This window comes from Haliotis asinina, chromosome 10 (genome assembly GCF_037392515.1).
Source record: "Haliotis asinina isolate JCU_RB_2024 chromosome 10, JCU_Hal_asi_v2, whole genome shotgun sequence".
Lineage (NCBI taxonomy): Eukaryota > Metazoa > Mollusca > Gastropoda > Lepetellida > Haliotidae > Haliotis > Haliotis asinina.
Window position 1 is genome coordinate 51,283,154 of NC_090289.1, and position 20,641 is coordinate 51,303,794.

Consider the following 20,641-nt stretch of genomic DNA (forward strand, 5'->3'; position numbering starts at 1 on the left):
GGTTCTATTCCAGATGTGGCGATGGCAGGTACTGGGAAGTTCCAGTGGAGACCAATACACATTGTTTGTTATTAAGAGCCGCACTCAGCAACATCCCAGCTACGTGGTGGCAGTCTATAAGTAATCGAGTCTGAACCAGACAATCCAGTGATCAACAGCATGAGGATCAATACCAATACACAGTGAAAAAAACACAAGTGGAAACATTGTAACATTGTTTAATGCTGACCTTCTATGTACAAATAACACAACAAATGTGTTCACCCTGAATCCATAGCTTACATCACACATGCTCCAACACGAGTCCAAGCATGCATAGTCAGTATTTAACCTGGATTCAGGTCTTCACTGATCATGTACACATGTTACCATGGCAATGTTTACACATAACATGACATTGGAAGCAGATGCCTGCCACAAGAAACATGAACTAAATTTATTTTGTTCACAGGGATGGCAAATTTTCACTGTTCCATGGATTTCTGCCATGTTTTTTTCAAACTGATTAAATCTGACCCCTCCCCCATTTGATGACACAGATGAAAAGAGATTTTCCTGTTGCCATCCCTGTGTTTATACTGTAAACATTTAGCATATGAATACATTATTTTTACTGTCTACTTTTAAGGTTTTAAATTTCATAAGCGGTTAAAACTACATTAATAAATGACATCACCTATTTTACATCCTCCTGAAAGTAAATACAACATGTAATATACTAAAACACAACATGTCAGTCAGTGATATTACTGCAATCGCCTGTACCAGTAAGTAGGAAGTACTGGGGATCCATTCTGACCTGGAATCCCCTTGTCAGGGTATTGGTTTCGACTTGAGTTACTTTTGGGCAAGATGTCTTTGAAACAGAACATACAGCTTACTACATGCCTTCAGGGCTAAGCAATCATCTTCATGACGTCAAAGAAATAATAGAGGCCCATATTCTTGCACATCATCTGATCATTAACATTAAAAGTCATATTCAGTATCACTTTGAAAACAGACCTTCCCAAATAATACCGATCAGAGCTCTAAATATTTTATATAATCATCTGCAATCAGAGCTCTGCGTATTACATGACATCCATGTTCTGGGCGTGGAGACAACACCTATTTGTGCAGGAGAGTTGTAAAGGTTTTAATACATCACCTGTATCAGCGCAATATCAAGCCAATCAAAATCATTTCAAATCAGTAACAGAAACAAAGACGCATCCACAATGAACAAAAATATCAGACATTCTTAGGAAATGATCCCAACATTGTAAAACAGAAAAAACGAAAATAATTTCTTCCTTTTAATATAAAATTCATGAAACTGTACATTGAATACAACCTCAAAAATCAGTTTCAAATCATAAAATCAACAAACCTAAATATTTTTCAGCCTCAAAACCACTGAACCAAAATCAGCTGAATCATATTCTAATATCCTACCTACAACTTATCCAGCAAACATGCATTACTTCTGTCACCATATACACCTCCTGCAGCATACTACCTGCCATATCAGCCTTTTCAAAGATGTCACAACAGCAAATTATGTTACAAATGAGGTAATTCCACGAAAATAGTGACCGCCCAAAAGTTCATATTTCATCAGTTTTAACGACAATTACAAGCTTACAAAAGTATCATCAACATGATAAGCCTGGAATATATGAAAAGATAACCACAATAAAACCCTCCTCTACCAAGTTTCGTACAGATTTTTATCCACCAACCTGCGAATGAATGTCTTGAAAAAAGGGTAGAAACCAGAGAACTCTTTTCCCTCGTCAGTGGGCTCGAGTTTTAATATTACAGCTGTCTTAGATGGTTTAACAACAGTGTCAATGTCACAGCGGAATTGCACTACGTATTTCGGTGAGAATCCATCGCTCTCTATGATCTTCTCTGAGATCTCCCTCTCAAGCTCCAACCCATCAAGTTCACCCTCCATAACTTCACGTCTCAGCGTCTTGCGTCCGCTCCAGGTCCGGCAGCAGGAACTGCACATGAGCTCCATGTGGAGACTTGGAGACTGGGGAGATCCTGGGAAGACCATGTTTGGACCCGTCCTAACTGCAGCTCCTTCACATGGAGGTCCTGACGGCTGCTCAGATGAATTTTTAAGACTAGAACTGTTTACTGTTGTCGTCGAATTATCTGTGTCTGAACCAACCTCCATTTTTTCTGTGGGCACATCTCCTGATATTGTCTGGGCAAGAACTTCAGTCTCGAACATGAGAATGGTCTCGAGGACTCTCTGAATGAAGAGGCACACCCTGAAACACCAGTTAAGTCGGAAGTCGGACGTCTGGGGATTCTTAAAGGCTTCAGGTGGAAGCTGTGCTACCTTCAAGAAAACAGTGAAGCTGTGGTCATCCTCCTTCTCCTCATCCAGGTCCTGCAGTCTCTTCAGCTCCTCCGCCAGTTCCGCAGGTACATCCGCACTAAGCAAGTCCACCAACCCAAAGTCTCCTCCATCCTCTCTGTCAAACCACTTCTCACATTTCTTGGCTGCAATCTGGAACTCCTCAGAAATCTTCTGCTTGATCTTTTCTGTTACATTCCCACCAATGTTGTGGTCAAGGACAAACGGATCCTGGATGCTGACTGGTCCAATCTGAGACACAGTGAAAAAAAGCAGTAATTTTCTGAATAAAATTGATATTTTAGACTTATCCTGACTCATGCTTATTATACGTATCTCCTTCTTCTCTGCGAAGATAGTGGAACATTTGAAATCCCTTTTGAAGTTCCCTTCTTTTGAAGCGGCAGTACAATCGCACACCCCACAGGAAGCTTCCCTGTTTTCCTGCCAATATTGGTCACATGACCTGCTCATCACGCTCACCATAAATATATTAGCCCGATATGATAATTTACTATGAAATCCTACGTGCATGTGATGGGGGGGTTGTGATGGCTTGACTTCATAAGTCAGGATAAGCAAAAAATATCAATTTTATTCAGAAAATTACACATTTTTTCTTATTCTGACTCATGCTTATTATGAATACACAATCCAACAGAATCAGAGGTGGGTCAGGCCACGATGGATTCTGTTGGCTGTCAATACTCCCCCTGTTCACCCCTTTGTGAGCTATAACAACTATTAGACCTGCTCTTCGTATATTCATCCATGAATCGGGGGGCCACACCCTATCAGACTTCTCTTTGTGTGAAGCAACTGCTGGCTTGTTCGTGTGGATATTTAGATCAGGTAGCATCATGCTAGTGACTAATGCAACTTTACGTCAAGATTCCTATCAAAACAAGTTGTGAGCCTTCACATGTATATGTATTTTCATTATGAGTACAAGGTCATAATTAACACAGCATTTTGGTGACTTGATGAAAGGGTAACTGAAACTCAGCATCTTTGCAACAACAAGTGGCCCATATTGCCTGAGATGTCCACTATGGTGATGTCTTGTAGGTAAGGTTACCAAACACTGTGTTCATTTCCAAAACCAACCTTCCAATTTCGTTGTTAGCCAGTAATTTCCATGCAAGGCAAGTGTTGATGCCAAGGCTCTCAATCCATGTGGATTTGAAGCTCGTGGAGGTTCAAGTCCTGCTGCTTTGTAGGCCCTCAGTATAACGGGTCTCATCCATACTGAGATAGTGTTGTGGGATACTTCTGTAGGTGCCTCAGTAGATAAGGAGATGAATAGGTGCTTGAACTTTCGTCTCCTCGTTTTAGTCTGTTGGAGATATAATTCCAACACCCTGACTGGGCATAATGATAAATCCTGTGTATCATGTAGCCCAAGGTCTGTAGATAATGCCAGGATGTGGAACTGTCTCTCTGGTTGACCAGGCATTTGATTTTTCGCAATAAAACCCCATGTGAGTCCTAAATGTACAATCTCACAATGTTTGGAGTCAAGTAATGTATGACTGAAGTCCAGAGCATCTGCGTAGAGCTAAGGTGCCTTTGCTGCTCTAGTGGAATATCCTCGATGTTTCAAGCAGGCTCTGATACAATCCATGTGTGAAGTTGGAACAATGCCAGATTGCCGTGAGTTTGTTTGCTGTGCGCATGGACGAGTAGGTGCTTCCACAAGTTTTAGCAATGGTTGTCCTAGTTCCTGTATGAGCACTGGGAGCCAATATGTAAGTTGTAGCAAAATTGTCTGTTTTATCTTTCCGATGACTGTCGGTAGAAAGACTGGAGGTAGAAACGCATAAGCATTCATTCCTTCCAACGAGATGTTGAGAGCGTCTGTAGCCCATGAATACAGATTCGGAACTGGAGATACAAACATTGGTATCTGTTTGTTGAACCTCATGGGTCTATAGGTCTATTTGTGATGATCTCAATGTCTGACCGACTAGTCGAAATGCCTCCTGATGTAGCATCCACTCTGTTGGAGATGGCTGTAGAGGACATGATAGAGCATCTACCATGACGTTGCATGCACCTGGGATGTGGCATGCCTTTACGTAGAGAATCAAGTCATCACAATGTCGAAGAGTTGAAAAGTTAGCTGTAGCAGTGAGTGACGTTATGTTGTTCCTTGCTTGTTTACGCAGAGCGCTACTGTGGTGCTGTAAGTGTGAACTAGCAGTAGTTTGTTCCTTAATGCTGTTGACCATTCTGATACTGAGTTGATTAGTTTTCATCACCAAGTGGGTGATATGCATAGTGTGCGTGCTGCTCGTCCAGGTTCCTGCTGCAACCTAGACGGGCTCCCCCTCCTTGAAGCGATGCACCTACAGAGATGACTGTTCCAGATTGGCTCTGACAAATAGGAGCCTGTGCAGATCGGTGAGTCCACCATTGTAGATATGGCCTTATGTTGAGGTGAGGAATCAGGAACCGTTGTAATGGGCGTAGTTGTAGTCGTCCTCTTCTGGTCAACTCCTGCGCTGAGGTGAGCAGACCAAGAAGACACTGTCACTGTCATAGTGGTAACGGACAGCAGTGCTTGTTCTATATTAGTCAGATTCTTGATCCAGTGATCCTCTGGGACGAAGATGTGATTCAACGGTAGTTTCAGTTGGCTTGTCTCATGATGAGCTTGAATGCACTCGTCCAGGTAAAAAGTGTTACCATGGTGCAAGTAGGTGATGATGGGCTTTTACCCATATAAATAGCCACACGGCTGAAAATATTCCAAACAGTAGAACCTTCCACTGAGAATGCTGACTGTTGAGTAGGAAGGGCAGATATTTCCTGGAGTCTGGATCTATCGGTATGTGTAGATAGGCATCTTGCAGATCGATGCTTGATGCATCCGCTGGATTTATGAAATACTGGAGCTGCAGTAGATGGATCATTCTGAAATTCTCGGGTTTTAGCAGATAATCCTTGTTGAATTCTTTCACGAGCCAAAACTTTTCTTTGGAGTATCTTCCTGGGTGCAAGAAAAATGGGGAAGTGGAATTCGGCTGCTAGACGATTTTATGTAGTTCCTCAACTGCGCCTTTCTCTCGTAGAGATATGGCGTTGGCTAGTTGAACAAAGAGTGCTGGGTCTCTTGTGAACAGTGGTGATGCCTGTAGGTGGATCATGTAGCTGTCTCATAGGATGCTCATGACGTAGTCGTCGTTGAGGATGCCCCAATTCTTCCAGTAGCATACCAACTTGTGACGGTTGTATGGGAACAGCTGGGGGTGGAAGACTCCAGTCATTTTGAACCTGATCTTCAGCACTTCCCTCCTCTAGTGTCCCTGGAAGAACATTCTTTCCCCAAGGAGATCGCTTCCTGCAGATGAGCGATGAGCAGATGAGAGGACTGTTGTAATTCTTAACTCTCACTCTCTGCATCCCGGAGAACTTGGATTTGTTGGAGTAGCGCTGTGATGTCTGCTTGATGACAGAGGTCAGAGTGTCCAAAACCGTAGGTGCCAACCAGGGAGCCCGTGGCCATGGCTTAATATAGCTGTCACCCCAAGATGATGCTAATAATAAGCCTTGTTGACAAAATAGATTGAACCTCGCAGACAAAGAGGCCAGATGTTCTGAGATGAAGTGCTGATCCTTCTTCTGAGTGATGATGGCAGAGAGGGTCATCCCATCTTCTTCGGTCTCTGAGTTGCAGAACCGAGAGATGAGAGCCTTGTTGATGGCAGGGAGCAAGTGTTCATATCCAGCTGAGCCAGACATTTATTCTCCACCTTGTAGGAGGTGGCATGCTTTGCTGATGAGTTTCTCATCCATGTCTGCTGTTTTCAAAAAGGGCTCCATATGGTGTAAAGGAATCGTTGAGCACTGAAGGATGGGATGTGTTGATGCTAGTACATCGTCACTGTATGTAAGGCTGTAGATAAGTTGTCCGGTACAGTAGATATCAGTGCAGTTGGTGGGAAGGTCAAAGTATCAATGTCATCATTGATCATCTTGTATCTTTGGACTCCTTCGATGACAAAGCAATGCAATGCGATGACAGGGAATGCAGTTTGCGTATCCTTGAGGCTGTGCGTGCATGCACATGCCGAGTTGACAATGGGTGTGTCGTACAAACTGCATCAAGATGATACAGCGGATGGTGTGACTTCTGTGAATGTGAGCGCTCATACAAGGCATCCCCTTCATCCGAAAGGGCTGTACCACCTGCCAAACCGTCACGCTGGGCAACTGTTGTAGACGATGACTGACATTTCCGTTCTTCTTTTCTTCAAACCAATGCTCCATAATGTTCATCATGTGAGTGGTGAACTGGTGCAGAAAGAGGCCGGTGCCAAAAAGCTGCAGTGCATGAAGCAACTGTAGATTAGCAGTCCAACATGTTGAGTGTAGATGCTGTGGATACCAGCGTTGAAGACAGGTCTCTGAAGACTGAAGCATTGGTACAGATGCAGTTGATGAAGCTTTAGCAGTCGCTGAATAATGAGCTGACTTGCTGATACTCTGTACCTCAGGGAGTAGTAGTGGAGGCTCATCATAAATATCCAGCTCATCAAGTGGGATGATGTCACTGCTGATGGACTTTGTAGAACAGCAGGTCAATGGTTTCAGTGATGATTTAGTAGTTGAAGACTTGGAGGACCCAGATGACTAACTTCTTAAGCTGAGATAACATCAATTCTGAAGACGGCCTGTTCTGGAACTTGGACTATGTCTCCTTGCTATCACAACCCTGCAACCGAATCACCAGCCATGACTTGAGACAGCCTACATAGTTTGTCCTTACCACGTTTCTGAACAGTGTATAAATACAAACTAAATTCTGTATCAGAAAAATTCTTACAAAGTTCACAGCAAACAGTGTAATAACAAATGATTGTGCATGAAGGACATAATATATGAAGGTCAACTGCTTACAGGCATAGCTTGCACCAGGAGCTTGATCTTATCAACTAAGAACACAATCTCAGTTGATAAAAACCATCGCCATATCAGGTTGCCTCCAACCATCTCATCAGGTGATGAAGGAGAGAGTGACAACCATAGCAGATCATGTGACCAATATTGGCGAAAAAACAGGGAGGCCTCCTGTCAGTGACTGTGATTGTGCGTCTGCTTCAAAAGAAGGGAACTTCAAAGAGATTTCAAGTGTTCCACTATCTTCCCACAGAGGAAGGAGATAGCATAATAATCATGAGTCAGGACAAGGAAACATAAATGACACATAGCCAACTCAAAACTTTTGCAGTAGTGCAGATTATTTGATTTCTCAATCAAAACATCATGCAGCCATTTTGACAATAACATTTATACAAACCTGTACAGGTTACGAATTCTTTGAAGGAAGTTCTTAGGTTACATATATCCATTTTTTATGTCCATTAAAAATCACACAACATTTGGACATCCTCTGAAAAAGAATCTCAAATTCAGTGCACAGTTCACTTTGACAATGTACCTTGAATGTCTGTGATTCTGTGCTGGGCTGTTCCAGCATCTGCTGCACAGGGAGGATGTGACCAGTGCGCGTTTGTAAGACAACTGTGCTGAAGTCCAGTTTGGCATAGTAATCAAAGAAGCCCTTCAGCAGGTCCTCTGGAAATCAAACACAGGCAGGTGTCGTACCTTATTTGCAGTATGTTTGATCCAATACCAATGAACACCAATAAACATCACAAGCACATTGTCCTTCCTCTGTACTACAGGAATCTTTACAAGCTATTTCAACAATGAAATTTCAACTTAATTCATATAGGGCAACTACAACAGCCAATTCATTTGTGTCTTGTATGTTACTGGTCAAGATAATACTTAAGACCTGAAACATTCAAGTTGTTCAGTTCCATCTGACACTCACCTTCGGACTGCATGTTGGATGATGATGTGAAGGCTTCTGGCTCATCTAGGTAGGAACAGTCCCAGCCATCGATTATCACCTTCTTCTTGCCTGGTTCACAAAGCAGAAAGTTTTGAGGTTGGATATGTCAGATTTCCAGTTAGATGATGCCCAACTTGACACAGACATTTTTGACGATAAAAAGCCACTGTTTAAGTGTTTTCATTATGGTAGCCTTAGTACTACCGCTTGTACACTACTCATCAAAAGATTACACTCAGTTCAAGCACTCACAATATGTTGTGTGAATACTTATGGCTACACTGAAGATGAATTTCTCCACTAACTTGGAGGAGCCAGCTGCAAATGTTATGCAGACGAACTGTATGAGGATCATGTATCTAACGGCAGAAAATATTGTACATGTGAATTGCTGTGTTTTGGTGTTAAGTTTTGCTAAGAATTCACACATTTTCATGCAGTTCCACCATTTTTGATCTCATGCCAATAATCTTTTCAATGTTATGAATGTTTTGTTTCAATACATCAGTTCATGTGCAAACTGTACTTTTAAATAGTACGGAATATTTTGCAAAATCTTGTTTAGAACAGTTGCCTGAAATACGTGGCTATGTCTTCTATGCAAGTGAGTGTAAAATATTAATGGGTAGTATAAAATGGAGCTATGAGCCTAAACTACCTGAAATGTAAACATGATAGAGAAGTCCAAAGTGACACTGCATGAAACAAAGAGGTGTCCTGCGTTATTTGGTTCATGACAAGGACCCCTGACTTCCATATTTACATTCATACACAGGGACATGTTGACTTCTCTGATGGTATCTGATATTATTTACCTGCCAGTTCCCCCAGTCTACTGATGGTGGGCAATATCGGAGTGGCAAGATTCTGAAGGTACTGAACCACAAGAAATGTAAGAGCGTAGTTTGATAGACGTGGTCCTGAGTTGATGTTTCCCGCAATCTCCTTGACCTTGGACCAGTAACGGACAGTGTAGACCAGCAAACCCACACGCTCGTCAATTCTGCTACACAGCTGCAGCAGACGTGTGTTCTGCAAAGCCAGTCTGTGGGTAGAAGTGAGGTATGAACTGTTTAAGTGGTGTCAAGTGTTGATACGATGTCATACACAGCTCTTCATGTATGTGCATTCTGTGGAGTGATACTAAGAGATACAATCAAGAAAAAAAAGCAAGCATACAAATGCTGTTTAAACCATGTGCAACCTTGTCTGAAATGAATAAATCTAGGTGGAGGACTTACTTGTTGTTGATGGAGAGGTCACACTTGATGCCAGAAGGTTCATGAGTGAACTTGATCAGAGGACACCGGGCACTGGGGATGACGATGATGTTGTTGCAGCCAGGGGCATGATCCACCAGGATGCGGGACACCAGTCTTATTTTGTCATAGGCTGTCATCTCCTGGAGGTCGGCAGAGGTCAGAGGGCCCTCTGTCCTCTTCAGAGACTGGATGTCTCGGTGGTATGGCAGCTTCACAGGATCCTGGTGAAACAAGGGGGACAAGCTCTGACAATCTTCAGCAATAGCAGAATGTGTCAGGCAAATGTAGGAAGGAATCCCAAACTGATGAGAATAGTGAAGATCCACGTTAGAAATATGGCCTTCAGTAACCCATGCTTGCTGTTAAGAGGTGACTAATGGGATTGGGTGGTCTCACTCGCTGACTTGCTGATACATGTCACTGTATTACAATTGAGTAGATCAAATCCATGATGTTGATCACAGGATTGTCTGGTCCAGACTTAATTATTTGCACAGCACTATGACTATAATATTGCTGTTGTTGATGTAGTTATGGGCAAAAATCACACTTGCAAAACACACAAGTAACAGAAACCTAACAAATTAAGTTTTAAAACCATTATCATAGAATGCTGGCACAGTAAAGGAAAACAACTCTCCACAGCATCCTGCAAACCATCAACTGTCATACTGCTTCAGGATGATGAATTGGTTGGTTGATATGACAACAATGGTCAGCAGCTAGCAGCCTTCAATTAGACAGAATTACATCACTGTTACAGCAAATTTAGTTACCTGGACCACGGGGAGATCAATGTCCTCTTCTCCCTCATCATGGAAATCCAGGTATATGTCCACATCACAGCCCTTTACTCCAAACCCATTCACTGAGGAACCAAACTGATGCACAGAACAGGCTGAAGGAATAAATAGCATCTCAATACAGCAGGGGAGTCAAGGATTCATGACATGATATACACATTCTCCCACTATGATATACTCTCTGACACTATGATATACACTCTACCACTATGATATACACTGACACTATGATATACACTCTGACACTGAGTCAGCTGTGTTTCTTAGTATTTCTGTCCCATTTTGAAAATGATTAAAATCTAAATATTTTAGATATTCAAATACTTACCTTACCATAGGGCTTATGCATATTACCTCAAGCATCACCCAAAAGAGATCACAGTCGTTGATATGCCATTCTACCAAATGGCTACCTCATGTATCAACAAGTGTATAGGAATGGAAGTCACGAGATCTCTCTATCCGCGCAAGCGCAAACAATCCAAAAACTTCACTTTTACTGAAAAGAAATAGGTCCGAAGAAGAAGAAAAACATCCAGCATTGGGTGGGCATAATCTCCCTATGGTGAGGTAAGTAATTAAATATCTAAAATATTTAGATTTTAATAAATGTTTAACTTACCTTACCACAGGGCTTATGCGTATGAATTCGACAGAAAGGTTGGTGGTGTCGGGCTTCGGAGGACCAACCAGAGAGGAAAACCAAATGTGTCTGAAGAAACAAAGACCGAGGAAACTAGCTGAAGCTTGGAGAACTGGGTAACAGGAACAATAGACAGATAGTAATCCTCAGGAAAAAACAAACTCCAAAAGAGACCAGAAGATAAACAAAATTCACCAGATCATGTGCTTCCAAGGTAAGAAAATAATTAAAATTACCTAATGGGTGGAAGGTCGGGTGAGCTGTTGGGGGACCACCAACGGACCAAAACACCCAACATCTTCAACTGCTACATCATGAAGGTAGTGGCTTGCAAACTCAGTGAAGGACTGCCAGAAACATCCCTCCATAATCGTCGGTACAGAGCAGTTTCTGTGAAAAGACAGGTGGACGCTAAGGCCCGAATCTCATGCGGGTTGCTGGCTGATGCTGAGTCGCACGTAACCATAAAGCCACAGTATTCCTAGACACCTCTCCTTTCATTGATGAAGAAAATGGGATGTAAAGTCTTTTATGGGTCTGTCTTCTCGATGATGACCTGGAGATGTACAACTTCAATGCCCACACTGGACAAAGAAGTAGCTCGTCAGAGTCCTGAGGGTCTAAAATGGATGACAGCGAAGGGATAGAGAATAATCTGTCTGGTTGTTTCTGGTCCCGGAGCGTACAAAACTTCTCAGAAGTGTCCACTTGTTATCATAAAGAGATCTAGTAGTGACCCAGTGCGCAAGAGCAATAACCTTTGCCACTCGGGTAGAGTAACCCTTTGCTCTCAAGGCTTTCTGCAGATGGTCCAAACGTGTAGATGAAGCCTCACCGGATCGCGATGCGGAAGATGACTGTGCAGATGATGAAGTAGATTAAGCCAATCTGGTAGTGGTAATGGGTTTCCGTTGGCGAGGTGGCACAAGTCGGGGAACCAAAGTCTGGCCGGCCACCAGGGTGCGACCAAAAGCAGATGAATCTGCCGGGTCTGTTTGATCTTGGCCACTACCGATCGTAGAAGGACTGGTGGAGGGAACGCATAAGCGTACAGCCCATCCCATGGCAGGAACATGGCGTTGATTGCCCAGGCCTGTGGGTCTGGTATGGTAGACATGTACAGGGGAAGCTGACGGGAGACACGTACTGGGGAAGACGTGTTGCAAACAGGTCGATGAACGGCTGGCCGTGTTGTTGACACAGTAGGTGAAAAGTAGTGAGTGAGTGAGTTTAGTTTTATGTCGCACTCAGCAATATTCCAGTTATATGACAGCGGTCTGTAATTAATCGAGTCTGGACCAGACAATCCAGTGATCAACAGCATGAGCATCGATCTGCGTAATTGGGAACCGATGACATGTGCCAACCAAGTCAGCGAGTCTGACCACCCAATCCCGTTAGTCGCCTCTTACAACAAGCATAGTCGCCTTTTGTGGCATGCATGGGTTGCTGAAGGCCTATTCTACCCTGGGCCCTTCATGGGTCCAGTAGGCAAAAAGCTTCTGGGGGCAGCATCCACTCTGTCAGCGATGGTCTGCCTGGTCTGGAGAGGGCATCTGCCATCTGCCGTGGAGATGTCGGGCGCTATAAGAAGGCACATGTTCTGCAGTTGAGCCATCCAATGCTGAACAGCGAGAACCATCGCTTGAAATTCCAGACTGTTGATGTGCCACCCACATTCGGCGTCGGACCACAGCCCCGAGGCAGTGTGACTGTTGAGTTGAGTGCCCCAACCGTGAAGGGAAGCGTCGACAAAATGTTTGTGGTCATGAGTGAAGTCTGTCAAGGAGACGTCGATGCAAATGTTTGACTCTTGGGTCCACCAACAAAGATATTGGTGAAGATGGGCTGGCAGAGAAAATGTGACATATAGATCGGCGGCCCGAATATGAGGGAGGAGAAAACATTGCAATGGTCGGAGCATCAGACGACCTCTTAGTGTCAAGTCCTGAAGCAGTTGTGAGAAGGGTCACTGGTTGAGAAAGTCCGTAATCAGTGAAAACAGCTATCTTTTCCCATCAAGCCGGTGGGATTCTGACAAGGTTGGAATGTGTCATGAAAAGGCCATCGATGAACGTCAGTCAACTCCCGAGATTATTCGATATTGACAATCCACCCCAGGTGCTCTAGGAGATGGGCGGCAAACACCAACTGTTTGTGTAGCCACTGAGGATCAACATGATTGAGGAGACAGTCATTTATAGATGGGTCGAAATCCACCTTCCGGAGATGAAGAAACCAGGTGATGGGCGTTGTAATGTGGGTGAACAGCCACAGGGCCGTAGAATTGCCAAACGGGAGTACCTTCCATTGGTAATGGCAGTTGTTGAACACAAAGCACCGGAACTTCCTATGTGGCCGAAAAACTGGAACACGAAGTTGTCCAAAGGAAACCATGTGGAAGTGCGGTGGGTCCTGAAAGTATAGGCTGTTGAAAGTTGTGGATCATTCTCATTTTCCCAGAATCATTCTTGGGCAGGAGGAAGATGGGTGAGTAGAACCCTGGGGACTGATGGGGGTCTAGCACTATCTCTAGAGCATTCTTGTCAAGTAAAGTCTGAATGCTGTTGGCTAAGAGCACATGTTGGGCTGGAGAGTATTCACGTGACTGAGGCGTCGTCAGAGGCAGCAACACAGCAATGGGGAGCTTGTAGTCGGTCCGAAGTATGTTGGTAATGAAAGGATCCCCTAGAAAATTCCAGTTTCTCCAGGGGATCCCTTGCCTCTCGCCTACAGGAGTGGGTCGAATCGGGACGACTGCCACTTCCTCTGCCAAACACTGAGTGAAGTGATTCGCAACTAGGGATGTAGCGATGCTTCCCTCGTCCTCTACAGCGAAACTTCTGTATTAGTCAACTCGGCATGCTGTCTGTAAACCTCAGGCATCAAATCGTCAAAGAGAAACCTAGACTCAAAAGGAGCCCTAAACAACTTGCGCTTGAATTCTTCATGCCAAGAACAGGGGTCGAGAAAGCCTGAACACCAAAATGCAATGGTCATTGCTGACGCTGCTCTCAGATGTGCTAACAAATCATGTAAAACTTTTCCCTGCCACTGGAACAAATGCGACAGATGGTCCATCCTAGAAGCGTTGTCTTTGGTGAGGTCCCAGACAGCTGCAGACATAGCTGAGGCTAAGGCTGAGATAGGTTTAAGCATGTGCTTTAACTCCAAGTTGATGTCTAACATCTTGGTGTCATGTCCTGGAGGGATAATCCAGAAGCTTGTCGGCAATCCAATCCTAAATAGCAGACGAAGGTAGGTAGCTCCAGGTCCGCAAGCGCATCCTTGTTATAATCAGGCAAGAAGAACCTCTCTTCAGTGTCATTCCATGAGACTGTATGACTCTCGCATCAATGGCCAGTGGCCGAAGACGAAGTCCAAGACTCAATACCTGAGCCATGACGAATATCAGGGGAGCGTGATATGGGACAGCGCGGCGAACGGCAGGATGACAGTGTCCGGGAGTGGGAACGCTGTATGCGTTTGGAGTGAGCTGTTGATCTGGAACGTCTATCTTCGTCTGACAATCGACTGGGAGAAAAAGATCTAGATCGTGAGCAACGCCGACAACAATGACGCAGATGGCGAGACTAGTGGAGCGAGATCGTCTTCAGCGCCGTGAACATTCAACCTCTAAGCACCTAGCATGCTCTTCCAAAAGCTCCTGTTACAAAACCTCTTCTCTAGAGAGTGTAGCAGCAGGTGTACGCTTGGGAATCCTATCAGACTCCATAGGAGCCGGCGTAGGTGGAGGCACTGGCAATGGAGCAGTGGATGGAGGTGACGATGGTGTTGGCGTCAGAGCAGGCGCCTGCATTGCTACTGTAGAAAACAGAGTCCAAAGGCACAGCCACAGGCGTTGGCGTTGGCCTAGGAAGACTAGATGGCAGAGTAGGGAGCAACGCCAGCGATGGTGCTGCATCAGCGCTCAGTCGCAATAAAGTTCTCAAGAGTTTCTGCACCTCAGAAGAAGAAGACATACTAGTGTACAAGATTTACCATCAGGTGCCGGGAAAAAATGGACAAGCAACATGCAAACAAACACACATTGCCACGAGTCGAAAAACACAAGGTAGCCAGGTAAGTGAAGAAAAAATTACTGTAATCTTCACCACACAATTAAGTGAAAAAGGTAGAGAACCATACCTAGCAGAACAAAATATAACTTTAATGCAAAAGCAGGCAGCATAATAGCACAATCAAAAAAACATGTCTGACACGTAAGACGCTTGAAGTAAAAGTGAAGTTTTGGGGTTGTGCACGCTTGCGCGGGTAGGGAGATGTTGTCACTTCCATTCTTATACACTCATCAATACATCAGGTAGCCATTCGGTAGAATGGTGTGTCAACAACTCTCTGATCTCTTTAAGCAATGCTTGAGGTAATGCCCTATGCATTATGGTATGGTAAGTTAAAAATGGGTTATATTTTATTATCTATAATTATAGTTAACACAAGGTAAGACTGCATGATTTACCTGGAAAGAACTTCATGAGAGCTGCACTGAGTATGTCACAGATGCCTTGCTTCTGTGTGATCTCCTCATCTGTCATACGGACAAAGTCTGCCAACACTCGCATCTGGTCCACAATCTACAGAAACATGGCAGTCACATGTACCACACGTTACAGAACATAGGAAAGTATAGGCTGACTTAGTGAAATACTCAACAATTGACAAAGGACTCAACAATTCATTGCTGTTAAGCCCCTTGCAATGCTGTCTGGCCAAATATACCAATTCAGAACTGTTGAGACATTAGTTAAGTCCTCTAATCAAACTGAACAAATCAACATTGTTGAGCTACCAATGGAATACCTGATTCAGTATGTAGGGAATACAGGTCAAGCAATCTTACTGATTCAGCACTTTTGAGTTTCAGCAGCAACTCCTCTTTGTTGACAGCAATGGCCTTCATGTTCTCCTTGGCAGCCTTCGCCCTGGCATTCTGTCTGGCTTTCATCTTTCTCTCTTTCAGCACCCAGCGAGGACTCTGATTAACCTTCCGTGGATTCACAATTATCTTGCACCCTTTGAGCTCATGGTCAGAGTGGGAAATGGCTGCTGCAACGGACTCCTCCTCAGCATACTCAACCATGGCAAACAGACCCTGCAGGAACAACATGAGAGGGTTTGAACACAATGACGACTTCTTTCTAGAAGGTTGAGAGGAATTTCCTTGATGCAGTCATGCAGGCTGCAGGGACAAAGCTAAGATTTGAAAAGGCCTTTCTTTTACAGACAAATGGGAAATGTCACTTTAAAACTGTAATGCAAAAAAGTCTGCCATTTTAGACACTAGTCACCAAATAACCGCACATGTTGTAATATGTTCATATCAAAAGCCATTTTGGGATCTATAGAGTTTTGTCACAGTTAACAATATTCTTTATTGCTACGATAATAATGATGTTTTTATTCTTATCTCAGAATTTTTACTGACAAATGTGTTAGCCTAACAATCAGCCTCACGGGTAGATGACTCCATAGGCATATGCTCTTTTGCTAAGGCTTTGAAGTCCACAGTGTTAGTGTTTCTATGCAATTCATGGCTAGAATCTGTGCTCAAAAGGTGTGTTATATCTGTTGATACTCATGACTCCCAAATATTATCAGTTATCATGCAAATAGACAAATCCTCCAGACCAGACAAGCAGGTGACTGAAAGAAATCATCTACCTTACTTGGACATGAAGACATCATATTCAGAACTCAATCGAATGGATGATCAAGGATGATATTGGGTTTAAAGGCTGTTTCTTCAGGTTGGCAATAATTGCCTTTACATGAAACATTGTTCAACAAATCTGAAAAATCTGCTCACCCTCTTGTACTCCATGAATATTTTCTCCACCTTGCCAAACTTTGAGAAATATGTTCTGAGTTCATCCTCAGTGGTTTCATCACTGAATCCCTTTGTAAAGACAGTGAGTCTGGCTCGTTTCTGACGCTGTTTGCAGTCCTCAATCACACGCATGTGGCGCTTCCCCTTCAAATGGTCCTTCATAGCCTCCTCTACATAGAGACACAGTCATTCATTTGCATGTATTTCCAACAGTTACAGAGGCCCAGATAAACTGTATATGTCGGTAAACAATGCATACAAAATTTCCAATAATTGAAAAGTTAGTGTTGCATACCAATTACGTACGATACGCAAACATTTATAACTTATGCATATGGAATATATTTATGACAATTGTTTGCATAATGAAAAAGACTTTGATTTCTATCAAGTTGTACTGTTAGAACTGGATGAGAGATGTTTTTATGAAATCATTTCCTTAAGGATTGACTGTGTATTTCTTTCGTTGCATTGAAGTATGAAACTAAAAACCAATGTGCAAACTGTATGAATCCGCATAGCGGATTCTTACAAAAGTTTGCACATTGCTTTTTAGTTTCATACTTCAATGCAACGAAATAAATACAAAGTCAATCCTTATAATTAAATTCAGCAACAAATACTATACCCTGTTAACAATATTTTCTTTAAACATAATCAAATTCATCGAAACAGATATCTTTGTTACCACTGATTAACATTTTCGGTGTAAGAATTCGGTAATGGCGTGACATGACTCAGGTGACTCATTTACATAAAATGACACGCCTACCAAACCATTAGCCAATCAGCATAGAGCACCCCCCAAACAGCTGTCAATCAACCAAGCTAACATCGGTCGGCGAATCAGAGTGGAACAACTCAACGTGACGCGTCCCTGTTTCGGCAAAGTTTCAAGTTCAAACGTTTGAATTACTACCTGCGAACTGAAAGAGACAGTTTGAAAAGTGAGAAATGGAAATGAAGCCCGATGATATGAAGTTAGTGGAACTGAGATTGTAGTATTTGCTTAAGTAGAAAGAGGCTGTGATGTGACTGGGATTGCGATGCCATGAACTGATGTTCCAACGTGCGCATGCTCTTGTCGAGGCGTTGCAACATTATTAACGTTCACGGATAATCTTGAGTTGTTTGTTTATGTTAACCATAATGTATCACTTCAATGTTTACTCAAAGTTCGAGGTACCCGAGTGCAAGGGAATTTCCTCGCTGTGTAAAGGTATTCCCCGACATTCCTCAGGTCTGAAAGTAGCCCGGTTCGGTGGGCGTGGCTTACTTTTTCAGATTCATTGGGAAATGAAATCAAAAGAAATGTTCCCAGTTAACCAATCAGATTGCCAGAATTTTAATGAACACAATAAAAATTTAATTATATTATATTTAAGTTAGTTCTGATTAGTATGACATAAGATAGTACATACCTGCTTAGTAAACTTACTCAATGACATATACATAGGTGAGTAACATCACTGAAATACTGACATGTTTGAACATGTTGAAAGCAGTGGGTAAGAGAAAATGAATATACACACTACCTTCATAATCATATTAGCCACTATAAAAAAAAATACAATGGCTACAGTAGTACCCACATGAGCTAAATTTGATCTGGAGCTCCGCTTTCCATGTATTGCCCACAGCTGACAGTTACTTATATAATCTGTTGATTTCCTTATCCAAAATGTATGTGTACTGTCCCAGTCATGCTTCAAATCTGTTACCACAGTAAGGACCTGTGAAATACCTTGTAAATTTTGGTTCACAGACTGTGAAGAAATTGACTATGTCAATAAGCCAAACTAAACCATTAGAAGCAGCAGTACTAATGTAGCATATGTTTATTACTGTTTGTTAACCATCATTATCGGTGCAAATGGTCCTGTAAATCTTGGTAAATGTTTCTTCCTTCTTTCCAGGTTTATCACCATGATCACACAGCTGTTACTATGGTAATCCTGCAAAACATGGAAATCCTGCAAAACACAGTAATCCTGCAAAACATGGAAATCCTGCAAGACGTGGTAGTCCTGCAAAATGTGGTAGTCCTGCAAAATGTGGTAATCCTGCAAAACTCTCTGACCTACCTGAAGGAACAGTAACCATACAGAATTCACACTGAAGCACCATGTTTCTTGGCTTCACAAATATATAATCTGAAACAAAGAAACAAGGTGATCACCTATTATCATAATGATCAGCTTATGAGATAAATTTTAGGGGCATATTTGTTATTAACATATTGAAAAAGTAAACTACCTTCCTTATGGTAAAATGTTTTGTCATTTTAGAAGCACACAAACAGCATACAACAATATATAATTATTTTCTTGTCATGCAGTCTTAAATCTAAGAAGTAACTAAGAATATGCAAAGTTGTGTTTTACGTTGCATGAGACCTTTAATGAGTTGTACCCACATGGGCAAAAGAACGCTGATCCTAAGTGTGATGAGCCATTGTACTCACAACTGGCTATCCCAGGACAGTTGGAAACACTGTTTAGGAGACTAAGAGATACTCTATACTGTCAACTTGACAGCTTGTTGCAGGAGAGAAGCAGAGTGGTGCACAATAACTCTAAGGATGATACAAATCTACCTAGAGCTTAGGATTGTACAGGGATGTTTGACTGACAAATGACCCCACCCACCCCCAAAGGAGATGTTTCATCTGAAAAGGTCACACAACCCTCAAGATGGCTGAGCGATACCTACTTTTCAGAAAGAGGATTGAAAAACAGATTAGAGATGGGGTTAACCTATCCTCATTTTAGCATATCTAACGCTAAAGATAAGCGTCATGTTGGATCTGAGAAGCAAAAACCAGCAAGGCCGAGGTAAAAAAGCACAATACATAAAGTAAGGATGAACAGGAACAACTACATCTGGTTTGGTTTTTGGTTGTGTCTATGGTACTGGGTACGTTACTGTATTTGATTTTGTTCAGGGTACATTACTGTAAACAGAAAGGTTTCTGGGGTACACATTGGTAATGCCTTTGCTGACAACAACTCCTTCAGCCTTAATACTGACAAAGTGTGCTTAATCCCAAGCGCAACATTAACAAATGTTTCATTTGATCACTTTGTAAATGGTATTGTGTATTCATGGTAAACTACAGCATTGATGAATTCAGTATATAGCGGTTTACCCATTCCTGCTATAACTGTATTTACAGGTTTGGTTATGTATCATCCAAACTAGCAAACAAGCTTAGAGTTCCGCCAGTAGCCCCCACCCCCATCAAAAGCCAAAAATTACAAACTGTCATGAATACCTCACTGAAAAATATACATTCAATAAAGTACAACAGGCATAAAAAAACATTCAGTGAACTTATTTCAGTGTTGGAATAACACATCGGGGAGGGAACAAATTTACTATGTAAAAAGAGAGTGTACGGGCAGAACTCTTTCCGCAAATAAATACATTTATAATGATTCAAAAAGACAATAACAACAGATACAATATGAACATTTTTAACCGGGAGTACTGCACTTTTCCAGGCGCACTTTTTTAGATTAATTAGCGCTCCGACCCTAACTCTGTTGTGCCAAAGTGTACTATGTATGCGTTTTCAATCTGTGAAACATACCATATGAAAAAACTTACGATCACATGAGAAGAACAGAGTCGGAAATGCGGAAAGTGTCTCAGCTACGCGTCGGAGTTATGTCCCTTTCAAATAAGCTCCACATATCATATATTCCTGTGTGGAGCTTCTATACGGATCGTTTAACCAGGCATTAACAGAAGATAATGTAATCGCAGCTGACAAAAACGCGTGGTACAACTGCTGTTGTGGAATGCAGATATCCTGCTTTTCCTTTCTTTTGTGTAAAGATATTATAAGGCTATCCACATTACCA

The 20,641-nt window shown here is 42.5% G+C and overlaps 1 protein-coding gene across 1 annotated transcript; it reads right to left on the reverse strand.

The window, feature by feature from the left end:
- Window positions 1–200: 200 nt before the first annotated feature.
- LOC137297814 (speckle targeted PIP5K1A-regulated poly(A) polymerase-like) lies at window positions 201–20,458 on the reverse strand. Its single transcript, XM_067829766.1, has 11 exons — window positions 20,385–20,458; window positions 18,860–18,928; window positions 16,755–16,945; window positions 15,789–16,040; window positions 15,408–15,522; window positions 10,258–10,379; window positions 9,461–9,702; window positions 9,035–9,264; window positions 8,199–8,288; window positions 7,800–7,936; window positions 201–2,608 (listed from the first exon to the last, which is right to left on the reverse strand). The coding sequence occupies exons 2-11, from the start codon at window positions 18,900–18,902 to the stop codon at window positions 1,691–1,693; spliced, it is 2,340 nt and encodes a 779-aa protein (XP_067685867.1). The 5' UTR covers window positions 18,903–18,928; window positions 20,385–20,458; the 3' UTR covers window positions 201–1,690.
- Window positions 20,459–20,641: the final 183 nt, after the last annotated feature.

Excerpts from the sequence above, each read along its gene's own strand:
- LOC137297814 (XM_067829766.1), bottom strand. The coding sequence starts at position 18,902 with ATGGTGCTTCAGTGTGAATTCTGTATGGTTACTGTTCCTTCAG. Across the intron at positions 15,523-15,788 it reads AACTCAAAAGTGCTGAATCA|ATTGTGGACCAGATGCGAGT; the intron begins GTAAGATTGCTT and ends ATGTTTCTGTAG. Across the intron at positions 9,703-10,257 it reads TTGATCTCCCCGTGGTCCAG|GATCCTGTGAAGCTGCCATA; the intron begins GTAACTAAATTT and ends TTGTTTCACCAG.